Consider the following 25,245-nt stretch of genomic DNA (forward strand, 5'->3'; position numbering starts at 1 on the left):
TCGTCTTGCCTCTCCATCCGGTGCCCCCAGAGTGGCTGGTTATTCCTGCTGCACGTGACCTGGGGCTGGACGCCAGCCTGTGTGATGAGTTCTGGCTGTGTCCAGGCTCCTGGCTCTCCTGGTGTCCCTCCACCTCTCTCTCAGATGCTCCTGGGCCTCCTCTGTCCTCAGGCCCCACCAAGGCTGAGTCTTGCCTGCCTGGGACCTGGTCACCAGCCTTCTCTGGGAGGCCTGTCTGGGCAGATGCCCATCCCTTCCTTGGGCTATCCTCACCCTTGCGCTGTGGGGCTCCTGCAGCGGCCACATGACCCAGGCTCGTCTCCGAGTGATCTCGGTGAACTGGAGTGGGTGGGAGGTGGCAGTGTCCTGGGCCTGGCCCCTTCTCTCCCCAGCGCAGACACTGGGGCTGGCTGTCCCTGTGGGTGGAGTTCCACCCGAGAATCCAGCAGTGTGGGCAGGCAGCCAAGGGGTGGTGCGGGCACCGAGACTCTGTTCCAAGGAGCCAGAGAGCAGCGTTCTTTGCTTGAAATCAGAACAACCTCATTCCTGTCGTCAGGAGTTCACGGGAGTGCCCGGAATGGAGGCTGGCTGGCTGCGGGCTGGGAGGAAGGCCGTCTGAGTGAGCCTTCGCAGCTCTCCGAAGCCTCCCCAGCAGGGCCTGGTGGTGCTGTGGCTTCCCTACCTTGGCAGCTGATGCTCCCACTCACCATCTGGAAACCACGCCTGTGTTCAGGAGGCTGGCGTGGACGGGGTTGGCTCCAGGACCAGCTGCTGCCTCGGTGGGGGCCTGGGATGCCGGTCGCTGCCTCCTTTTGTGTGAGCACCTGGCGGTCCGGAGGGCAGGGACGTCCTGCTGAGGGGACACCTGGCCCCAGCGCCCTGCATGCACCAAGCAGCGGAGGTCTGGGCTAGACCTGCTATGCACAGGGTCTGGAAGGCGGGCATGTCAGGGGTCAGAGGGCGACTGCGAGGCCAGAGAGCCATGGGGTTGAGGGCGGTGAGGTGTGGCCTGGGTGGTGGCTGAGCATGGCCCACGGCTCGTGTGTGGGGACTGGGAGGCCCTGGACACCCCGCAGAGGGTGGCCCTAGGCCCCCTGCCCGATCATGTTCCTGTAGTCGGGGATGATGGTCTGCTTCAGGTCCACCACCGAGGAGAAGATCCACTTCACCTGTAGGCAAGGCACAGCACAGGGGTGACGAGGCCACAGCCCTGCCCCCGAGGCCCACCCACCCCTCAGTCCACCCAGGCCACAGCCCTGCTCCCGAGCCCCACCCACCCCTCAGGGCACTGAGGCCACAGCCCTGCCCCTGAAGCCCATCCGCCGTTCATGCCACCCACCTGCCAGGGCCTCACCACTGCCTGCTCTGAGGCCTGGAGATGGAGAGCAGAGCCAGGGCAGCAATAGCGTGTGGACAGCACAGAAGACAGCATCAGGTGGGGACAGCACAGGGGACAGTGTCAGAGACAGTTGAGGACAGCGTGGGGGACAGTGTCAGGGACAGATGGAGACAGTGTGGGGGAGAGTATCGGGGACAGGTGAGGACAGCGTGGGGGACAGTGTCAGGGACAGATGGAGACAGTGTGGGGGAGAGTGTTGGGGACAGGTGAGGACAGCGTGGGGGACAGTGTCAGGGAGAGATGGGGACAGCGTGGAGGAGAGTGTCAGGGACAGGTGAGGACAGCGTGGGGGACAGTGTCAGGGACAGGTGGAGACCGTGTGGGGGACAGTGTTGGGGACATGTGGGAACAGTGTGGGGGAAAGTATCGGGGACAGGTGGGGACAGTGTGAGGGACAGTGTTAGGAACAGGTGGGGACAGCATAGGGGACAGTGTCAGGGAGGGGTGGGGACAGTGTGGGAGACAGCATCAGGGACAGGTGGAGACAGCATGGTGGATAGTGTTGGGGACAGGTGGGGACAGAGTGGGGACAGTGTCAGGGACAGGAGGAGACAGAGTGGCAGACAGTGTTGGGGACAGGAGGAAACAGAATGAGGGACATTGTTGGGGACAGGAGGGGACAGCATGGGGGACAGTGCTAGGGACAGGTGGGGAAAGCATGGCATATAGTGTTGGGGACTGGTGGGGACAGTGTGGGGGAAATTGTTGGGGACAGGAGGGGACAGTGTGGGGAACAGTGTTAGGGAGAGGTGGGGACAGTGTGGGGGACAGTGTCAGGGGGAGGTGGAGACAGCGTGGGGGACAGTGTCAGGGACAGGTGAGGACAGCGTGGGGGACAGTGTCAGGGAGAGGTGGGGACAGTGTGGGGGACAGTGTTAGGGAGAGGTGGAAGCAATGTGGGGGACAGTGTCAGGGGAGGTGGGGACAGCATCGGGGACAGTGTCAGGGACAGGTGGAGACAGTGTGGGGGAGAGTGTTGGGGACAGGTGAGAACAGCATGGAGGAGAGTGTCAGGGACAGATGGGGACAGCATGGGGGACAGTGTCAGGGAGAGGTGGGGACATCATGGAGGACAGCATCAGGGACAGCTGGGGACACCGTGGGGACATTGTTGGGACAGATGGGGATGGCATGGGGGACAGTGTCAGGGACAGGTGGGGACAGCGTGGGTGAGAGTGTTGGGGACAGACGGGGACAGTGTGGGGGACAGCATCAGGGACAGGTGGGGACAGCATGGGGGACATTGTGGAGGACAGGTGGGGACAGCATGGGGTACACTGTCGGAGATGGGTGGGGACAGCATGAGCAACAGTGTCAGGGACAGTGTCAGGGACAGGTGGGGACAGCATGGGGGACAGTGTCAGGAACAGGAGGAGACAGTGTGGGGGACAGTGTTGCATACAGGAGGGGAAAGCATGGGGGACAGTGTCAGGGACTGTAGGGGACAGAGTGGGGGACAGTGTCAGAGACAGGAGGAGACAGCATGGGGGACAGTGTTGGGGACAGGAGGGGACAGCATGGGGGACAGTGTCTGGAACAGCATGGGGGACGGTGTCAGGGACAGGTGGGGACAGCATGGGGGACAGTGTTGGGGACAGGTGGTAACAGCATGGGGGACACTGTCAGGAACAGGTGGTGAAACTATGGGGGACAGTGTCAGGAACAGGTGGTGACAGCATGGGGGACAGTGCCGGGGACAGGTGGTGACAGCATGGGGGACAGTGCCAGGGACAGGTGGTGACAGCATGGGGGACAGTGTCGGGAACAGGTGGGGACAGTATGGGGGACCGTGGCAGGGACAGGAGGAGACAGGAGAAGACAGCATGGGGGACAGTGTCAGGTACAAGAGGGGACAACATGGGGGACAGTGTCAGGGACAGGAGGGGACAGGAGGAAACAGTGTGGGGGATATTGTTGGGGACAGGAGGGGGCAGCCTGGGGGACAGTGTCAGGGATAGGAGGAGACGGGAGAAGACAGCTTGGGGGACAGTGTTGAGGACAGGAGGGACAGTGTTGTGGAGGAAACAGCATGGGGGACATTCGGGGACAGGAGGGGACAGTGTGGGGGACGGTGTTGATAACAGGTGGGGATAGCGTGGGGTACAGTGTTGGGGACTGCTGGGGACAGCATGGGGGACAGTGTTGGGGACAGGAGGGGACAGTGTGGGGGACAGTGTTGATAACAGGTGGGGATAGCGTTGGGTACAGTGTCAGGGACTGGTGGGGACAGCATGGGGGACAGTATTGGGGACAGGTGGGGGTAGTGTGGGGTACAATGTCAGGGACAGCTGGGGACACCATGGTGGACAGCTTCAGGGACAGGTGGGGATAGCGTGGGGGACAGTGTCAGTGACAGTTTGTGACAGCATAGGGGACAGTGTCGGGGACATGTGGAGACAGCCTGGGGGACACTGTTGGACAGGTGGGTACAGCGTGGGGGACAGTGTCAGGGACAGTTTGTGAGATCGTGGGGGACAGCATCAGGGACAGGTGGGGACAGCCTGGGGACAGTGTCAGGGACAGTGTGTGACAGCATGAGGGACAATGTCAAGGACAGCTGGGGACAACGTGCAGCCGACCTTGAAGAAGGTGACGGTGGCACTGTAGCACACGCTTAGCAGGAAGAGTGTGATGAAGATGGTGATGGTCGTCCACAGCCCGTCCAGCTCCCCGTCCTGCGCCTCCGCACAGCTCTCCTCCAGTTGCAGCTCTGGACAGGAAGGGGGTGGTCAGTGCTGTATCCCGCTGGGCTCGGGCCTCTGGGGGTGATTCCCTCTATGGCGGGACCCAGGATGTAGGGCCCGGCCGGGATGGGCCAACAGTGTCCTGAGGTCAGCTCCCCACAGCTGCCCACCCTGGGCACCAGCTTTGGCCCCGGGGCTCAGCCAGACACCCGGCCCTAGATAGCAACCTGGCCCTCAGCAGGACCCACTCCCCGTCTCCCGTGTCCCTCCCTGAGCCCCAGAGGGCAGGAGGATGTGAAGCCCACCCCTCATGTGACCTCAGCTGCAGGGAAGGGCGGTATTGGGAAGTGGGCCAGAGCCAGGGATGCGACGTGGCGTGTGTTCCCCTGTGTGTGGGGGCCTGTGTGTGTGTGGTGGCTGCAGGGGCACCCTTGTGAGAGGAGGGCTGGGTTTGTGTGAGCTGGTCAGCATGTGGAGAAGCTGCTGAGCGGCTCGTGGGCCTTGAGGTGCCGCGTGGGGCTCGTGGGGGCCTGTGTCTGAGGAGTGTTCACGTGTGCGAGGACCTTGCTCTGGTCTGGGTGCTGTGCAGGTCGACCGGGTGAGGCTCCGTGTGTGAGGCGTGCACGTGTGTGTGTGGTGGCCGTGTGTCCGGCCAACCTCAGTGCTGGGTTTGTTTAACGGGTCTGGGCTGAGTGTGTGTGGGCATCTGGACCAGTCCCTCCATAGGGCCCGAAAGTGCATGTCCCCGGAGTTGGTTGTGTCCCCAGTGGGTTCAAGCCTGGACAGGGCTGCCAGGGGTTAGTGCCGTGGGGGTAGATGGGTGAGGGAGGGCCTGTCCCTACCCACGTGGACTAGGCATGCTCCCGAGTGGGTACGGGGGTCTGAGGACAGGCAGCTCACAGAACAGGACAGTCTCCTACAGAGGCAGGGGCTGTGTGTCTGTCCCCAGGGGCTCCTAGGGCTTCTCGTGGCTCAGCCCAGGGCAGCTGCTGCTGGAGGGAGGGCCACGCTGGCAAAGCCCCCACCCTGCTGAGGGCAGCCCCTGGCTGAGCCCCACCCTAGGCGGCCCAGGCACACCTGCACAGTCTGGGCCAGTGTGGGGACAGTGGGACCCGCTCTGCCTCCCTCATGCCACTCAGGCCTCAGACTCAGCCTGACCCACGGAAAGAACCATCACAGTCTCTCAGGGGCCCAGGGCAGCGCTGGGTGCTTTATTTCCATGCTGGGCGCCCGGGAAGTGTGTACATGGGGTGCGTGCCAAGCATCCTCGCGCGACCCCGAGAGCCCGGGAAGGGGGGGCTTGCCGGCCGTCGTACTCATTTACCCGGAGACGGGGAGAGGCTCTTCTGCGTGAAGTGGTTGTGCAGAGCCTCATGCATCACGGAGCATGAGAAGACGTTCCCCTGCTGCCACCTGCTCTTGTCCACGGTGAGCTTGCTGTAGAGGAAGAAGGTGCCGTCGGAGTCCAGCACGGGAGGCGTGGTCTTGTAGTTGTTCTCCGGCTGCCCGCCGCTCTCCCACTCCATGGCGATGTCGCTGGGGTAGAAGCCTTTGACCAGGCAGGTCAGGCTGACCTGGTTCTTGGTCAGCTCCTCCCGGGATGGGGGCAGGGTGTACACCTGCGGCTCTCGGGGCTGCCCTGTAGGGACAGAGGTTGGCACAGCGGTCACTCTCAGGGCAGAGGGTGGGCCAAGCCGGCCTCTGTCCATGTGGCCCTCGCCCTCCGCGGGTCCCACCTTTGGCTTTGGAGATGGTTTTCTCGATGGGGGCTGGGAGGGCTTTGTTGGAGACCTTGCACTTGTACTCCTTGCCGTTCAGCCAGTCCTGGTGCAGGATGGTGAGGACGCTGACCACACGGTACGTGCTGTTGAACTGCTCCTCCCGCGGCTTTGTCTTGGCATTGTGCACCTCTATGCCGTCCACGTACCACCTGAACTGGACCTCGGGGTCTTCGTGGCTGACGTCCACCACCACGCACGTGACCTCAGGGGTCCCGGAGATCATGAGGGTGTCCTTGGGTTTTGGGGGGAAGAGGAAGACTGACGGTCCCCCCAGGAGTTCAGGTTCTGAGGAAGAGATGGAGTCGGATGTGTCAGCACCCGGCTGGGGCCTGTCCCTGGACGCAGGCTACTCTAGGGCACCTGTCCTGCCTTGAGCTGGAGGGCGAGGCCTGGGCTGGCTTACCTGGGCACCGTGGGCACGTGGGAGGTGTGTCACAAGATTTGGGCTCTGCAGAGAGAAGATTGGGAGTTACCAGGATCTGGGATGGAGGCGGACACGTCAGTACCCTGCTGGGGCCTGTCCCTGGATGCAGGCTACTCTCGGGCTCTTGTCCCGCCTTGAGCTGGAGGGCGAGGCCTGGGCTGGCTTACCTGGGCACGGTGTGCATGGGTGAGTTGTGTCATCATGTGGGGTTTTGAGCTCTGCAGAGAGAAGATTGGGAGTTACTGGGATCTGGGAGGAGAGAAGGTGTCTGAGCTGAGGGAGTGGAGAGTTTGGCCTTTGGGGTGGGCTTAGGTCAGGGGCAGGGTCCTCCCGGATATGGCTCTTGGCCGGTCTGAGCGCAGCACCTGCCCCTTTGTGCGCAGGGCCTGGGGTAGGGGCATCCAGCCTGTGCCTGCCCGGAGCCTGGTGGAAAAAGCCAGAAGACCCTCTCCCTGAGCATGAGTGGGGTGGGCAGAGGCCTCCGGGTGAGGACACAGACGGGGCCTGCCCTGCTGCCCTGGGCTGGGGCTGCACAGCCGGGATGCATCCAGGCAGCAGGGCTGAGCCTGGCTTCCAGCAGACACCCTCCCTCCCTGCGCTGGCCTCTCACCAACTCTCTTGTCCACCTTGGTGTTGCTGGGCTTGTGATCTACGTTGCAGGTGTAGGTCTGGGTGCCCAAGCTGCTGGAGGGCACGGTCACCACGCTGCTGAGGGAGTAGAGCCCTGAGGACTGTAGAACAGCCGGAAAGGTGTGCACACCGCTGGTCAGGGTGCCTGAGTTCCACGACACGGTCACCGGTTCGGGGAAGTAGTCCTTGACCAGGCAGCCCAGGGCCGCTGTGCCCCCAGAGGTGCTCCTGGAGCAGGACGCCAGGGGGAAGACCGATGGGCCCTTGGTGGAGGCTGCAAGAGAGGTGGCGCCATGTGACCGCGGTGTGGGACAGAGCTGGGACCAGTGCCCAGAGGCCCCTCGGTTCTTGTCTGTCCGCGAGGGTCCAGGCAGGGTCCAGTGTCTGGGCTCACGGGCATTGGGTGTGCACCTGGCTGGTGCCATCTGCCTCACCTTAGCCCCCTCCCTGCCCCAAAGCCAAAGTCAGGCCTGGCCTGCCCCAGAAAGCTTGCAGGACCGGCGGCCCTGCGGTGCCCTTCTGCAGGCACCCCTGCAGCCTACGAGGTGGGGCTCAGCAGCCAGGTCAGCGCTGTGTCTGCTGGGAGTCAGCACAGTCCAAGGCCTCTAGCTTGGCCTCAGCTCTGGTCATCGGTGCCACCTCAGGGACAGCTCATGCCCATCGATCCCACTCCAGCCTTTTATGGGTGCCTGGCTTGACCAGTGGACACTGTTCTCAGACCGCTTCTGGTGGGTCCCCGAACCCCCTGAAGCCCCCGACCTTGCCGCCCCAGCGTGGGCCTCCCCTAGTGAGTGGGCCTGATTTGCCCAGCGCCCTGGTCATAGCCTGCCCTCTGCCCTCCAGGGTCCTTGTCTTCTGTGCAGCAGAGAGTCCAGACACTGCATAGGGTCAGCGCCCTTCAGCCCCAGGGCCCCGAAACTACCTGCCTTCGAATAGCCCCCTGGGAGCCTCCTCTTCATCCTCTCCCCTCCTTTCCCCTTAGCCCCAGTGTGCAGCAGCCCAGGTCAGGGCCCTGAGTGCCTGGATGCCCCCTGCCTCCCCAGTGTCCTGCATTACTTCTGGAGGCTCAGTCACCACACCCTCCCCCTCCCAGCCCTGGCCTGGCCTTCTCGGCCACGAGCCCACCTCCTCCCTCTCTCCAAAGCTTGCCCTGGCAAGGTCCCTGCTGGGCTCGGCCCAGGCCCCTGAGCAGAGGTAGGAGCCTTGCACCTGCCCTTGGCCCTCCCCACCCTGCATGGTGCCAGGACCCCCAGGCCACAGGGAGGACCCATTTCTCTCTGCCGCTGGACCAGTGGCCCTGGAGTCCCACTGCAGGCTGGGTGTGCCCCTGACCTCAGAGGAAGCTAAGTGCCCTGCCCTCAGCCAGGCCATCCCCTCTGCTCAGCCACAGGGCCCCGCTCACTACCCCTTCCCCTCACCTGCACCACAGGCTCTAGCTTACTCTGCCCAGGCCCTGAATGGGCCCCTCTGGCTCCCCTCTGCTGCTACACTTCCCTGCACCACCTCCACTCAGCTTCGTTGTGCTAGTGGCCCTGGCTCCTGGCAACCCATCTTGTTCCTTCTGGAGCGCCAGCCTCAGAGGCCTTTCTGCCCAGGGTCCGCTGGGGCTAGCCCTGGGACCCTACGGGTCTCAAGCACACAGGTTCCCCCTGCAGCCAGACCTGCCCCTGCCTGTGAGCTCAGCCCTGAGCCCTGGAACGCCTTCCCTTCTCCATCCCAGCCCGTCCTTGCCAGCTGCTCAGCGGGATGGGCTCACACTCCCTTCCTGGCACCAGGAGGCCGCACTGCGCTTTCACCAGCCCTCAGCTGTGGGCTGCCAGCAACTACCCAGCTCCTGCCAAAGTCTAGGAGCTGAGTGCTGCCTCCCACCGGCCCTGCTCACCTGCAGCGGCTCTGCCCTGGTCCCCTGAGCTCCAAGAGCTGCCCCCTGCTCCTCCTGCCGCCCACCTGCCCCTGTTCACCTGCGGCAGCTCTGCCCTGGTCCTCTGAGCTCCAGTGCCTGCCCCCTGCTCTCCAACCTCCCATCGGCCCTGCTCACCTTCTGATGTTCTCCCCTGTTCCCTGAGCTCCAGGAGCTGCCCCCTCCTCGTTCTACCTCCCACCAGCCTCTGCTCACCTGCGACTACTCTGACCTGGTCCCCTGAGCTCCAGGGGCTGCCCCCTGCTCGCCCACCTCCCACCAGCCATGCTCGCCTTCTGATGCTCTGCCCTGGTCCCCTGACCTCCAGGGGCTGCCCCCTGCTCGTCCTGCCTCCCACCAGCCATGCTCACCTTCTGATGCTCTGCCTTGGTCCCCTGAGCTCCAGGAGCTGCCCCCTGCTCGTCCTGCCTCCCACCAGCCATGCTCACCTTCTGATGCTCTGCTCTGGTCCCCTGAGCTCCAGGAGCTGCCCCCTGCTCGTCCTGCCTCCCACCAGCCATGCTCACCTTCTGGTGCTTTGCCCTGCTCCCCTGACCTCCAGGGGCTGCCCTCTGCTCGTCCTGCCTCCCACCAGCCATGCTCACCTTCAAATGCCCTCCCCTGGTCCCCTGAGCTCCAGGAGCTGCCCCCTGCTCGCCCATCTTCCACTGAGCCCTGTTCACCTGGGACTGCTCTGCCCTGGCTCTATGAGCTCCAGGGTCTTCCCTCTGCTGGTCCTGCCTCCCACCTGCGCTGCGCACCTGTGGCTGCCTCCTCACCTGGGACTGCTCTGCCCTGGTCCCCTGAGCTCCAAGAGCTGCCCCCTGCTCCTCCTGCCGCCCACCTGCCCCTGTTCACCTGCGGCAGCTCTGCCCTGGTCCTCTGAGCTCCAGTGCCTGCCCCTTGCTCCTCCTGCTCCCCACCGGCCCTGCTCACCTGCAGCTGCTCTGCCCTGGCTGGCTGAGCTGCAGAAGCTGCCCCCTGCTCTCCAACCTCCCATCGGCCCTGCTCACCTTCTGATGTTCTCCCCTGTTCCCTGAGCTCCAGGAGCTGCCCCCTCCTCGTTCTACCTCCCACCAGCCTCTGCTCACCTGCGACTACTCTGACCTGGTCCCCTGAGCTCCAGGGGCTGCCCCCTGCTCGCCCACCTCCCACCAGCCATGCTCGCCTTCTGATGCTCTGCCCTGGTCCCCTGACCTCCAGGGGCTGCCGCCTGCTCATCCTGCCTCCCACCAGCCATGCTCACCTTCTGATGCTCTGCCCTGGTCCCCTGAGCTCCAGGAGCTGCCCCCTGCTCGTCCTGCCTCCCACCAGCCATGCTCACCTTCTGATGCTCTGCCCTGGTCCCCTGAGCTCCAGGAGCTGCCCCCTGCTCGTCCTGCCTCCCACCAGCCATGCTCACCTTCTGGTGCTTTGCCCTGCTCCCTTGACCTCCAGGGGCTGCCCTCTGCTCGTCCTGCCTCCCACCAGCCATGCTCACCTTCAAATGCCCTCCCCTGGTCCCCTGAGCTCCAGGAGCTGCCCCCTGCTCGCCCATCTTCCACTGAGCCCTGTTCACCTGGGACTGCTCTGCCCTGGCTCTATGAGCTCCAGGGTCTTCCCCCTGCTGGTCCTGCCTCCCACCTGCGCTGCGCACCTGTGGCTGCCTCCTCACCTGGGACTGCTCTGCCCTGGTCCCCTGAGCTCCAGGGTCTTCCCCCTGCTCATCCTGCCCCCCCACCAGCCCCTGTTCACCTTCAGATGCTCTCCCGTGGTCCCCTGAGCTCCAGGAGCTGCCCCCTGCTCGTCCTGCCTCCCACCTGCCCTGCTCACCTGTGGCTGCTGAGTCCTGGTCCCCTGAGCTCCAATGCCTGCCCCCTGCTCACTCTGCCCTCCGTAAACCCGGGACAGCAATGTCACTCAGGCCACTGTTGCCCCCCCCTGCCTGTCCTGGCACCCTCTGTCCAGGTTTGGGCTGTTTTTCTGGCCTCATTTTTCTTTTTGCAGCACTTGGCTTGTTCCCTATGCTGTGGAGCAGCCCCAGGGTCCAGTCAGGTCTCCCCAACAGAGCCCCTTCCCTTGCCCATGTGCCCCTCCTGGATGAGCTCCCGGATCCTCCCATTCCTGCCCTGCTCCTGCTCTGGAAGCCTCTCCGGAACCTCAGCTCCTCAGTGGCCTCTGCTCTGCTGGGTCAGCTCCCTGAACGCATGGAGCCTCAGCCCTCCCCTCGCCCCAGGCCTGCTGCGCTCTGGGCATTTCTGGGCCTCCCCGGACTCTTCCCTCCTCCCGCCCGTGCGCTCAGCACAGCTCTCCCCTCCTCTCCGCTGCTGACCACAGCCCTGCTCCCCACCAGCAGGTGCCCCAGCCCCATCAGCTGGCCCTGAGCCCAGCCCCTGTCCCTCCCCTGTCCCTGCCTCTGCCTCTGGACTCCTTGGCTTCCACCCTCCTGAACTGCTGGCACACTCACCCTCCCTGCTCTGCTCCTGGCTCACCTGCTGTCCTTGGTCCTGGCTGAGAGGAGGGCCCCACAGCCAGCACTGCTGACCCTGCCCTGGGCTCCGGTGATGCTGCCGGCCTGGACAAGCCCCTCCGTTCACCTGGGGCCTCTCCTCCTCCCTCGCTCTGCTGCCTCCTCAGCTCAGGTCAGTCCTGGCCATCCTGGCGTCACCCCACGGCTGGCTCTGCCGCATCCCGTCATGTTCCTCGTGCTCCCAGCCTGGTCGTCCTGGGGGCCTCAGTCAGCTTCTGGTGTGTCCTGCCCTGTTGGCTTGGAAGCCCCTGCCCACGGTCCCCGTCATCTCGCACTGGGTGGGCATCGGTGCCTGAAGGCTGCCCACCTCCCCCGTGCTGTCTCCTCTTGGGCCTCCATGTGGGGACGGCCTCGCCCCAGCATCTCCCCAGCCTCTTGCAGCCTGTTCAGCAGCTCAGGTCCAGGAGTGCCCACGGCTGCCCCCAGGCTCTGTCCTTCTCCCGAGCCTGTGCCCCTGCCCTGTGCTGACCCCACTCACCGAGGTGGGGGACTCAGCCCTTCCTGTTCTGGCGCAGTACTTGTGGGCAGCCCCGCCCCCGCCATCAGCCGCTATTTGTCTTCCTAGGAAATCACAGCTTGGCCCCTAGGTCCCCAGGGGTGTGAACTCCACACTGCAAAGACTAAGAACAGGATTGAAACCGGCGACACCGCTTACTTCCTGAAGTTCCCTTTTCTTCTGGTGGTTTCTGTGTCAGAGGGCGAGGGGGATTCCAGACACAGCTGAAGCTGCCGCGTGGGTGTGTGGGGATGGGGGTGCTGGCTGCCCCCATACTCCCCCATACTCACAGGAGAAGGTGGGGAGCCTGGACCTTGTGCGCTGCTCTTTTCTCTGTCTCTGAGTCCCTGGGGCTGGACTGAGACTGGCAGCGATTATGACCATTCTGCCCGTGGTCTCAGCCTCTCAATACCTGGGCCTCTCACCTGAAGCTTCTGGCCCCCACTGGGCCCTGGTGGCTGCTTTTGCCTGGGCATCTCTCCAGCTGATTCTCACTCATGGTGCAGGGAGGGGATTGTGAGCCCATCTGGCTGAGCAGCTGGCAAGGGTGAACTGGGATGGAGAAGGGAAGGCGTTCCAGGGCTCAGGGCTGAGCTCACAGGCAGGGGCAGGTCTGGCTGCAGGGAGAACAGTGTGCTTGAGACCAGGAGGGTCCCAGAGCTAGCCCCAGTGGACCCTGGGCAGGAAGGACTCTGAGGCTGGTGCTCCAGAAGGAACAAGATGGGCTGCCAGGAGCCAGGGCCACCAGCTGTGCTCTTGGGGGCCGAGGGGACTTGGGACAGGTGGATGAACACACTGAAGCTGAGTGGAGGTGGTGCAGGGCAGTGTGGCAGCAGAGGGGAGCCAGAGGGGCCCATACAGGGCCTGGGCAGAGTTGGCCAGTGCCTGTGGTGCAGGTGAGGGGAAGGGGTATGGGGCAGGGCCCCGGGGCTGAGTAGGGGGGATAGCCTGTCTGAGGGCAGGGCACTTAGCTTCCTCAGAGGCCAGGGGCACACCCCACCTACAATGGGACTCCAGGGCCACTGGACTACCAGCAGAGACAGAAATGGGGCCTCCCTGGTGCCTGGGGGATGCTGGTATCATGCAGGGTGGGGAGGGCCAAGGGCAGGTGCAAGGCTCCTACCTGTGCTGGGGGAGCCTGGACTGATCTCAGCAGGGACCTTGCCAGGCAGAAGCTCTGGAGAGAGGGAAGAGCTGGGCAAGGACGTACATAGAGGTCGGAGGTAGCAGGGGACAGGATGAGGCCAGAGGGACTGGGAAGACTGAAAGCCCGAGGAAGTGTCGCACAGGAAGTGTCCAGAATGGAAGAGGAAGCGTCCAGAATGGAACAGGAAGAATGGACACTTCAAGGGAAATCATGTCCGTCCCACTAAATGTGCTCTCCACATGGACCCGGACCGCCCTTCTGTCCCTGCTGGATCACTGAGCTGGCACCAGCCCTGACCTCAGAGAGAATGTCCAGGAGACAGGTGGAGGTGCACGTGTGGGTTGCTGGGGAAATCCATCCTCCAGCCACGGGCTCGCAGTCGGCTCCCAGCCTCTGGCTCCAGCTTCACTCCATGGAACTCATTATGGGCTCAACCTCCCAGGCTGAGGGAGGATGGAGTGAGGGGCCCCACACTGCCCATGGCACACCCAGGGGGCTGGGGAGACTGTGCTGGGCTGGGGCAGGGAGGCCTCATGCAGCCTGTGGGGCTGGCAGCTCAGGACAACACTCATATCCTTTAGCTGTGGCCCTGGCAACACAGTACCCCAGACTGCGTGGCTTAAACAACAGACGTTTATTCTGTCCTGGTTCTGGAGGCCAGGCATCCGGGGTAGAGGCCTTGGCAGGGCTGGCTCCTCTGTGTCATGGGAGACTGTCTCAGGCTCTCTCCTTGCTGATGGGCTTTGCCAGCCGTCTCTGCTGCTCTTGGCTTGTAGAAGCAGTGCCATCTTCACAGGGCATTCTCTCCATGTGCTGTCTGTGCCCAGATTCCCCCTTTTCATAAGGACAGCAGTCATATTGGATCAGAGGCTTGCCCTAATCCAGGGTGACCTCATCTGAACTTGATCGCACCTGCAAGGACTGTTTCCAAACAAGGTCACATTCTGTGGTCCTGGGGGTTAGGACTTGAACACATGAATTTATAGGGGACACATTTTAACCCATGACAGTTTGCCCTCTGCTCCCCCCATAATCATGTCCTTCTCACATGCAAAATCCCTGCATCCCATAGCAACATCTCCATGATGGCTAACCCCTTCCAGCACCAACTCTTAGTCCACAATCTCAGTGAAATATCACCTGCATCAAGTGTGGGAGAAACCCAGGGTGAGAGTCATTCTGGGGTGAAATTCCTCTCCGTCTGTGGACCTTTGTAACTGGACAAGAAGTTATCTGCTTCCAAAGTACAATGATGGGGCAGGCATAGGATGGACATTCCTATTCCAAAAGGGATACATTGGAAGGGAGAGAGGAGCCATGGGTCCCAAGCAAGCCCAAAACCTAGTAGGGAAAACTGCATTAGATTTTTTTTGAAGAAAACAATATACTTTTATTTTAGCTGTTTAAAACATTTTTATGATTGTTTTTAATTGACACATAATAATTGTATATATATTGGGGTACATTGTGATATTTGGATACATATATACAATGGGTGATGATCAAATAAGGGCAATTAGTATTGGGGGAACCTGCCCCCAATATTTCAACATAGGTTCTTTCTGTTTTCCTTAAGTGTTGGCCAGCTGAGAAATAAAGAGAGACAGTATAAAGAGAGGACTTTTACAGCTGGGCCCCTGGGGGTGACATCACATATCGGTAGGACTGTGATGCCCACCTGAGCCTTAAACCAGCAGGTTTTTTGTTAAGGGTTTCAAAAAGGGATGGGGTGTAAGAACAGGGAGCAGGTACAAAGATCACATGCTTCAAAGGGCAAAAAGCAGAACTACTAATAAGGGTCTAACAAAGATCACATGCTTCTGAGGGAACAGGACAAAGGGCAAAAGCAGAACCACTGATAAGAGTCTATGTTCAGCAGTGCATATATTGTCTTGATAAACATCTTAAACAACAGAAAACAGAGTTTCAGAGCAGAGAACCAGTCTGACCACAAATTTACCAGGGTGGAGTTTTTCACCCTCCTAATAAGCTGACGGTACTGCAGGAGACCAGGGCATATCTCAGTCCTTATCTCAACCACATAAGACAGACATTCCCAGAGCAGCCGTTTATAGATCTCCCCCAGGAATGCATTCCTTTCCCAGGGTATTAATATTAATATTCCTTGCTAGGAAAATAATTTAGTGATATCTTCCCTACTTGCATGTTCATTTATAGGCTTTCTGCAAGAAGAAAAATATGGCTCTTTTTGCCCAACCCCTCAGGCAGTCAGACCTTATGGTTGTCTTCCCTTATTCCCTAAAAATCGCTGTTATTCTGTCTTTTTCAAGGTGCACTGATTTCATATTTTTCAAACACATATGTTTTACAATCAATTTGTACAGTTAACACAATGATCCCAGTGGTCCTGAGGTGACGTACATCCTCAGCTTATGAAGATAACAGGATTATGAGATTAAAGTAAAGACAGGCATAAGAAATTATAAAAGTATTATTTGGGAACTGATAAATGTCCATGAAATCGTCACAATTTATGCTCCTCTGCCACGGCTCCAGCTGTTCCCTTCGTTTGGTGTCCCTGACTTCCCGCAACAATTAGCATATCCATCACCTCAAACATTTATCACTTCTTTGTGCTGGGAACATTCAAAATTTGCTCTTCTAGCCATATGAAAATATACAATAAATTGTTGTTAGTTATAGTCACCCTATGGTGTTAGAGAACACCGGGACCTATTCCTCCTACCTGACTGTAATTTTGTATTTATTAATCGACCTCTAGCTATCCCATCCCCTGCCATTCCCAGCCTCTAGTTACCACTATTCTACTCCCTATTTCTATGAGATCAACTTATTTGGCTTTCATATATGAGTGAGAACATGTGATATTTGGCTGTCTGTGTCTAGCTTTATTTCACTTAACATGTCCTCCAAGCTCATCCATGTTACCTCAAATGACAAGATTTCATTCTTTTTCATGGCAGAATAGAATTCCTCTGTGTGTGTGTGTGTGTGTGTGTGTATAAACACTACATTTTCTTTATGCATTCATCTGTTGATGGACACGTAGGTTGATTCCAACACTGGCATTGTGAATAGTGCTGCAATGAACATGGAATGTAGATATCTCTTTGACATAGATTTCCTTTGGATAAATACCCAGTAGAGGATGGCTGGATCATGGGGCAGTACTCATTTCCATTTTTTGAGGAAGCTCTTTATTGTTTTTCAATGGCTGTACTAATTCCAAAGGCAAGATTTCAACCAATAGTGCGTTAAAGCTCCCCTTTCTCTGAATCTTTGACAGCAATTTTTTTTTGTCTTTTTAATAATAGCCATTTTAACTGGGGTGAGATTATATCTTATTGTGGTTTCAATTTGCATTTTCCTTATGATTAGTAATATTGAGCATTTTCTCATATGTCTGTTGGCCATTCGTATATCTTCCTTTTAGAGACATCTATTCAGTTCCTTTTTTGATTTTAAAAACTTTTAAATATTTTTTCATTTGCCTATTTTTAGTAAAAATATTTGTTTTCTTTCCTGTTTAGTTGTTTGAGTTTCCAATATATTCTAAATATTAGTCCCTTGTTGGATGGAGAGTTTGCAAATATTTTCTAACATTCTGTAGATTGTCTTTTCACTCTGTTGATTGTTTCCTTTGTTGGGCTCAAGTGATCCTCCTGCCTTGACCTCCCAAAGTGCTAGAATTAGAGGCATGAGCCACTGCATCTGGCCTGATATCATTGGCTTGTTCCAGATTTTAGAGAAAAGCTTTCAACTCTTGCATGTTCAGTATGATGTTGGCTGTGGGTTTGTCACATATAGCTCTTATTGTGTTGAGGTATATTCCTTCCATACCTAACTTGCTGAGAATTTTTATGAAGGGATGTTGGATTTTATCAAATACTTTTTCTGTGTCTGTTATGATGATAATATGGTTTTTGTCCTTCATTCTGTTGATGTGATTTGCATATGTTGAACCATCCTTGCATTCCTGGGATAAATCTCACTTGATCATGATAAATAATGTTTTTAATGTGCTGCTGGATTCAATTTGCTAGTATTTGGTTGAAGGTTTTCATCTATTATCTTCATCAGAGTATTTAGCCTATAGTTTGCTTTTTTTGTTGTGTCCTTGTCTGGTTTTGGAATCACAATAATAATCACATAATCATAATCATAATCGTAATTACCATAATAGTGGCCTTATACAAGGAATTTAGAAGAATTCCCTCCTCTTCAATTTTCTGGAGGATTTTCAGAAGAATATGTATTAGTTTTTTTAGTGTTTGGTAGAATTCCCCGGTGAAGCCATTGCGTTACTGTTGAATTGGCATTTTGATAGGAATGTCATTGGTATTTCAATAAGAATTTCTTTGGGCTTTCCTTTGATGGGAGACTTTTTGTTACAGATTCAATCTCAGTGCTCATGACTGGTTTGTTCAGGCTTTCTATTTCTTCTTGGTTCAGTCTTGGTAGGTTGTATTGTCCAGAAATATACCTGTTTCTGCTAGTTTTTCTAATCGGTTGGTGTATGGTCTCTAATTATCCTTTGTGTTTCTGTGATATGAGTTGTAACGTTTCTGTTTTCATTTCTGATTTCATTCATTTGGGTCTTTTTTGTTTAGTCTAGCTAATTATTTGTCATTTTTGTTTATCTTTTGAAAAATTCAATTTTTCATTTTGTTGATCTTTTATTTTTTTTGTCTGAATTTCATTTATTTCTGCTCTGACTTTTATTATTTCTTTCTTTCTACTAATTTTGGGTTTGGTTTATTCTTGATTTCCTAGTTCCTTGACATGCATTTTCAAGGACGAGATTTATTTGAAATCTCTCTACTTTTTTGATGTAGGTATTTATTGCCATAAACTTCCATCTTAATGCTGCTTTTTGCTGTATCTTATAAATTCTAGTATGTCGCATTTCTATTTTCATTTTCTTTGTTGACATTCTAAAATTCCCTTCTTAATTCCTATTGGTCACTCAGGAGTACATTGTTTAATTTCCCACGTCTTTGTACAGTCTTAAAAGTTCCTCTTATTGATTTCGAGTTTTATTGTGGTCATAAATGATATTTGATATAATTTTAATTCTTTCAAATTTGTTGAGACTTGTTTTGTGACTTACTGTATGGTTTATCCTAGAGAATGTTCCATGTGCTGATGAAAAGAATGTGTATTTCACAGCTGTTGGATGAAATGTTGTGTAAATATCTGTTAGATGCATTTGGTCTAAAGTGCTTTTTAAATTGAATGCTTCCTTGTTGATTTTCTGTCTGGATTATCTGTTCAGTGCTGAGAGTGGTGTTGAAGTTATCAACTATTATTGTATTGGGATCTATCTCTTCCTTTCTTCTGCTTGATCATATCTGCTGTTGAAGCTCATTACTGTATTTTTAAATTTTATTCATTGAATTCTTCACCTGCAGAATTTTAGTTTGCTTCTTTTTTATTTCTATCTCTGTTGAAATTTTCATTCATACTGTAAATTACTTTCCTGAATTCATTGAATTGTTTATCTGTTTTCTTGTATCTTATTGAGTTATCTTAAGATCATTATTTTGAATTCCTTTTCCAGCAATACATTGATTTCTTTTTCCATTGAGGTCTATTAATGAGAGTTATGTTCCTTTGGTGGTGTCATATTTCCTGGCTTTCTCATGTTTATTGTGTTCCTGCATTGATGTCTGTGCATCTGGCGAAATAGTCACCTCTTCCAAACTTTCAAGAGTGGGTTTTTTAGAGAAAGAATTTCACCTGCAGTTGGGTTTAGTGTTTTGGTTGGGAAAGTGTGATGACTCTGTTTCTGAATAGGTGTGGTGGCATAGCCTCCATGCATCTTCTTGAACTGCATTCAACCTCAGCAATAACTGTGGGCACTTCAGTGAACTAGGCTGTAGAATTTTGTGGATGTAGAGGTGGCACAGGTTTTTAATGTACTCAGTGTCAAGGGCTTTTGGAGTCCTTCTCTTCTTGTTTCCCCACAATGGGGAGATTTAGTCAAGGGGCTCTCTCTTGGTAGCAGGTCTAATGTGGTCAACGTGCAGCTGCAATGGTGCTGGATTCCAGGTGCCGAAAATTAGAGTAGCTGTGCAACTGGAGTCCTAGACTCCTGGTTTCAAGAATCTACTGTGGCACCTGGGTCTTGGGGTGTAGGTTCAGTTTCTGTGGCAGGGTTGGATTAGGTTGCTCACAGTGCTAGGATCTGTGACTCTGAGGCACCTTTTAACAGTTTTCGTTCAAGGGGCCAGGTTGTAGCCGTGAGTCTCTTCCTGGGGGGTGCAGCATTTATCCAACTCTGGGGAAGAAGGGGTGTTCTGGAGGTGTGAACCTGGGGAGTATGGTATGGCTGCAATTTGGGAAACTGGGCCAATAGGGCAAAATGGAAACTTTGGTCCCAGGGGATGAGGCACTGTGTGGTATTGACTCTAGACCCTAGGATGGTGGGGCTTAGCAGGATCCCAGACTCTGTGAGATCAGGTACAGTGGCAGCAAGTATCCCAAGATGGCAGAGCATAGCTGTAATTTGGGCCTTGGTGGGGAGCAGGCAGGGAACAGCACAGTGCTGATTCTACTTCCCAGGGAGAGGGTGCCTCAGCAGCTCAGACTCTAGGGGCCTAGGCAAGCTCCAGGGAAGCAGGGCACTACAGTTGTTTGGCCTGTAGGCTGAGATGTCTCAGTTTAGCCACTGCTCCGTTTTCCTGGGGCATAGGGTGCTATATCAGCTCAGCCTTGGGATGTGCTGCTGCTCAGCTTAAGCCAGGGCACTGATTCCCTAGAAGGTGATGTGTTGCTTCAGCTCAGGCCTTCTCTGCTGTAAGGAAAGGCCTGCATTTGTGTATCGGAGGGTGTGATTTTTCTGAGTGGCCCAGGCACCATTTCCGTAGGATACAGGTTGCTGCTTCAGCCTAGGCACTGCAGTGTCTGACCTTCTGGGTGGCCAAGGCATTATTTCCTGGGATGCAGGGTGCTGCTTCAATGTAGACACTAGAAAGGCATGATTCATCTGCATGGCCAAAGTCCTGTTTTGCTAGGAGGCAGGAAACTGCTTTAGCTTGGACTCAAAGGGTCAGGGTAAGGAGTGGGTGGAGCTGATCCACTTGGCTCTGTGGGGAAGGGTTTAATAGATGCCCATACCTTGACTTGGGGACGTGTGACCACTAGTCTGGGTTGTTTGGTGGCAGCTTAGCCTCAGGGATGAAGGGGAGCTGTGACTACTCACTCCTCGAGTAAGACACACTCCAGCCATAGTTCCTATTCCAGTGTGGTGAAGCGCTAGCCATGTGGGAGTGGGGTACAGTGTCAGCACCTTTTTTGGGGAGCACAGCTGTGTGGCCTCCAGGCAACTCTCTCCAGTGCAAACTGCAGGGGACCCCAGTGGCGAGGTCTGCAGGTGTCCAAGGTGTTAGTGGGTGCCACTGGGATCCTCTTGCTTACCTCCTCATGTCAGAAGTTCCTCCCGATTCCCAGATAATCCTAGTTGGGGGATGGAGTGGTGGAGGCCGTGTGTTCCCTTCTGTTGTATATGTGGCCAGCCCACATTTCTGTGCTTATCAGGGTTTCTGTTACTCCTCTGATGCACTCAGTGCTCTCCCTCAGTTATTTTCATTAAAATATAGTTGTCTATTGACTGTTCTGGCTGTCTTTATCAGGATGATGAGCACTAGGGGCTTCTAGTTGGCCCTTTATTAGATTTCAGGCTCAAGATTCATCCTCCTCAGTTAATGCTCCATCTTCCAGGCCCACTGGGGTGGCCCCACACTCTGGGGTGGCAACAGCAGCCCCAACAGCCTCCTCACCTGTGGCTCTGACCTCAAAGTCACTCTTCCTTCATTTTGTCTGGTCTCTTTTTTTTTTTTTTTTGCATGATAGGCTTTACTTTTAAATGATTATTAGTACACCGAGTAATAACACATAACAAGTTCTTGAATTCTATCATCTAGTTATTTTGATTAAGAAGCTGAAACAATTGTACTGGTAGTATTCACTGTTCTAATTGTTAGCAGGAATGGGCTACTTTAAGGCTGGCTGATGCTTCGCACAGGTTACAAAAATTACTACTTTTTCATAGATAAAGCCCCTGACCTTCAAAAAAGCATTAAGGAAAAAATGATTTAATTCTTTCCTTTCTTCAAAGGGTTGTTTTGCTTTTTCTTTTAAACTTGATATAAGAAAGAAAACATCAACAGTGATATATATATATATATATATATATATATATATATATATATGTATGTATATATTGCTTGAGCCAAAAGGCATAATAAAATAGACAATATTTACCCATTATATTCCTAAGAAACATGAGGTAAAAAGATGAAATCTTTAGATAAGTTTTTTTTTCTGAGACAGGGTCTCACTCTAGCACCCAGGCTGGAGTGCAGTAGCACAATCTTGGCTCACTATAACCTCTACCTTCTGGGCCCAAGTGATCCTCCTGCCTCACCCTTCCAAGTAGCTAGGACTATAGGAATGTACCACCACATCTGGCTAATTTTTATATTTTCTTGTAGAGACACAGTCTCACTATGTTGTTCAGGCTGGTCTCAAACTCCTGAGCTCAAGCCATCTGCCCACCTTGGCCCTCAAAAATGCTGGGATTACAGGCGTGAACCACCATGCCCAGCCTAGATAAATTCTAAGTCTGTACAAAGAAACTGGATTTGCTTCTCTCCGAAAAGTGAATGGACCTACTATATAATATACAGAGATAAGTTAATGTCTTCTTATAAGAATATAACTAGAGCTTCTTATTCCATGAGGGCATCTAAAGTGCCCATCCATGGAACAGGTGCTTCTCTCTTTTCCTATCCATCTATGTGATAATTTTCAGGGATTTCTGGCTGGATGCTGCAGATGAAGGCCAAAAGATTATCTAAGACTTCTTCCCTGTTCTGCTGGAAGTAGGTCTGGAGGATGGTTATCCTGGGTCTGTGAGATCCTAGTGCTGCAGCTTCCTTGGCCTTGAACTCTTTCTCCTTCTGCAGGCAGTGCTGTTCAATTTCAGCCTGAGCTGCTCCTTTGGGCTGCTTCAGCCTCCGGTTCTTCTGCTTGTGGGCCCTGGACACCTTCTTGGCATCCTGCTTCTCGGCCTGCAGCAGCTGCTGCTGGATCACCTGTGACTGACTGGCCATGGCCGTGGTGATACTGAGACCAAGGTGAGCAGCCTAAATCAGCTCGAAGGGCCCTTGGGTCAGCTGACCCAGCCACCTCAGCACTTCCCTCTTCAGCTGATCTCTTTCTTCTCACATTTTACTGTAAGCAGCAAGGAGAAATCAGGAATGGCTTCAACAATTTTCTCAGGAACTTCCTCGGCTAAACATCCAAGTTCATCATGTATAATTTCTACTTTCCACAAAACGGAACACAGTTCAGCCAAGTGCTTTGCCACTTTATAACAAGGGTCACCTTTCTTCATTTTCAATAACATGTTCCTCATTTCTGTCTGGAGCCTCATCAGAGGCACCTTTAACATTCATATTTCTAGCAACATTCTGATTGCAACAATTTATGTATTCTCTAAGATGACAGGAGTTTTCTCTATAGCTCTCCTCTTTCTTTCTGAGCCCCCACCGGGATCACATTTAATGTCCAAATTTCTAACATAGTCTTCAAGGAAACCTAGGCTTTTTCTAACACACACCTCAAAACTCTTCCAGCCTCTACCCCTTACTGAATTCCACATTTTTGCTACTTATGACCCCTGGGTTCACTGAAAACTTACTGCCCACTTCTGATCCTTCAGTTTCTCTTTTGGCAACGTGCACAAAGTGGCCTAATCTTGTTCACCCCAGTTCTAGGCCTGCTATCTTCTAATGCCGGGGCAGCCTCAGCCAAGTCCTGGGCTGAGCTGGTGTGATTGGGCCTCCCAGCCCTGTACCCTGAAGGTGCTTGGGCTTCATTGGGAGAACCTGACCAGGTATCTTTCAGTACCATGCATGTCACTCAATGTCACCCCTAGAGATTTGGGGGTGAGCAGTAACATGGAGTTCCTGATATGATTTAGATGTTCGTCCCCTCCAAATTTCATATTGAAATATGATCCCCAGTGTTGGAGGTGAGGCCTGGTGGGAGGTATTTGGATCATAGGGGCAGATCTGTCATGAATGGTTTGGTGCCATCCCCTTGGTGATGGGTGATTTCTCACTCTATTAGTTCACACAAGAGCTGGTTGTTTTAAAAAACCTGACATTTCCTTCTTATCTCTCTTTCTCCTTCTCACCATTCTCATGGGACATGATGGCGCCTTTGTTTTTTGAGATGGAGTTTCACTCCTGTTTCACTCTTGTTGCCCAGGCTGGAGTGCAATGGTGTGATCTCGGCTCACTCACTGCAACCTCTGTCTCCTGGGTTCAAGCAATTCTCTTGCCTCAGCCTCCCTAGTAGCTGGGACTACAGGCATGCACCACCATACCTGGCTAATTTTGTATTTTTTAGTAGAGACGGGGGTTTCACCATGTTGGTCAGGCTGGTCTCGAACTCCTGACCTCAAGTGATTCACTTGCCTTGGCCTCCCAAAGTGCTGGGATTACAGCATGCCTGGCCTATGCTGGCTCCTTTTTTGCCTTCTGCCTTGATTGTAAACTTCCAGAGGCCTCACCAGAAGCAGATGCTGGCATTAAGCTTCTTGTACAGCTTGTAGTGAGCCAAATAAACTTCTTTTCTTTATAAATTATCCAGCCTCAGGTATTCTTTTATAGCAATGCAAAATGGATGAAAACAGAAAATTGGCAGCAAGGAGTGCGGTGTTGCTATAAAGATACCTGAAAATGTGGAAGTGGCTTTGGAACTGGGTAATGGGCAGAGGTTGGAAGAGTTTGGAGGGCCTGGGAAGAAGATAGGAAGATGAGGGGAAATTTGGAACTTTTTAGAGACTGGTTAAATAGTTGTGACCAAAGTGCTGATAGAAATATGGACAGTGAAGGCCAGGCCGATGAGGTCTCAGGTAGAAATGAGGAATTTATTAGGAACTGGAGTCAAGGTGATGCTTGTTATGCCCCCAGCAAGGAGCTTGGCTGTATTGTGTCCATGTTCTAGGGCTTTGTGAAAGGCTGAAATTGACAGTGATGACCTAAGGTGTCTGGTGGAAGAAATTTCTAAGCAGCAGAGCATCCAAGAAGTAACCTGGCTGCTTTGAATGGCCTAAATCAAATATGGGAGCAAAAAATGACTTAAAGTTAGAATTTATAATTAAAAGGTAAGCAGAACATAAACATTTGGAAAATTTGCAGGCTGGCCATGAGGTTGAGAAGAAAAGAGCGTTTTCAGGCAAGGAACCCAAATGCCTTATGGAGCAACCACTTGCTAGAGAGATTAGCATAACTAAAAGGGAACTAAATGCTAATAGCAAAGACAATGAGAAAAAGGTCTTAAAGTCATTTCAGAAGTCTTCGGGACAGTCTCTCCCACCACAGGCCCAGAGGCCTAGGAGGATGAAATGGTTATGGGGGCCAGGTCTGGGGCCTTGCTTCCCTGTGGTATCTTGGGAGGTTGCTGCTCCAGGTTCAGCCAAGGCTCAAAGAGTCCCAGGTGCAGCTCAGGCTGCCACTCCAGAAGGTGCAAGCTGGAAGCCTTGGTAGCTTCCACATGGTGGTAAGCCCACAGGTGTGCAGAATACAAGAGTGAAGAAGGCATGTCAGCTCCTACCTACATTTCAGAGGATGTATAGGAAAGTCTGGGTGCCCATCCAAATCAGTAAAGAGGAAGTCAGACTGTCGCTGTTCACTGATGATATGATCACATACCTAGAAAACCCTAAAGCTCATCCAAAAAGCTTCTAGATCTGTTAAATTAATTCAGTAAAGTTTCAGGATACAAAATCAACGTACATAAATTGGCAGCACTGCTATACACCAACAATGACCAAGCTGAGAAACAAATCAAGAACTCAATCCCTTTTACAACACCTGCAAAAAATAAAATACTTAGGAGTATACCTAACCAAGGAGGTAAAAGATCTGTACAAGAAAATCTACAAAACACTGCTGAAAGCAATCATCAATGACACAAAGAAATGGAGACACATCCCAAGCTCATGGACGGGTAGAATCAATATTGTGAAAATGACCATACTGCCAAAAGCAATCTACAGATTTAATGCAGTTCCCATCAAAGTGCCACCATCATTCTTCACAGAAATATAAAAAACAATCCTAAAATTCATTTGGAACCAAAAAAGACCCCACATAGCCAAAGCAAGACTAAGCAAAGGGAACACATCTGGAGGCATTACATTACCCAAATTCATACTACACTACAAGGCTATAGTTACCAAAATAGCATGGTACTTGTATAAAAATAGGCATTAGACC

The 25,245-nt window shown here is 53.8% G+C and overlaps 1 protein-coding gene and 1 gene segment (V, D, J or C); both read right to left on the bottom strand.

The window, feature by feature from the left end:
• The window catches only part of LOC129012386 (immunoglobulin heavy constant gamma 3-like), a 123,326-nt gene that overhangs the window by 21,261 nt on the left and 76,820 nt on the right, over positions 1-25,245 (bottom strand). The window contains 3 exon segments of the C gene segment in view: positions 6,268-6,312; positions 6,456-6,506; positions 6,899-7,192. Coding sequence covers positions 6,268-6,312; positions 6,456-6,506; positions 6,899-7,192 — 390 coding nt within the window.
• On the bottom strand, positions 21,742-22,068 carry LOC129013254 (V-type proton ATPase subunit G 1-like). Its single transcript, XM_054449719.1, has one exon. The coding sequence runs from the start codon at positions 22,066-22,068 to the stop codon at positions 21,742-21,744; it is 327 nt and encodes a 108-aa protein (XP_054305694.1).

This window comes from Pongo pygmaeus, chromosome 15 (genome assembly GCF_028885625.2).
Source record: "Pongo pygmaeus isolate AG05252 chromosome 15, NHGRI_mPonPyg2-v2.0_pri, whole genome shotgun sequence".
Taxonomy (NCBI): Eukaryota; Metazoa; Chordata; class Mammalia; order Primates; family Hominidae; genus Pongo; species Pongo pygmaeus.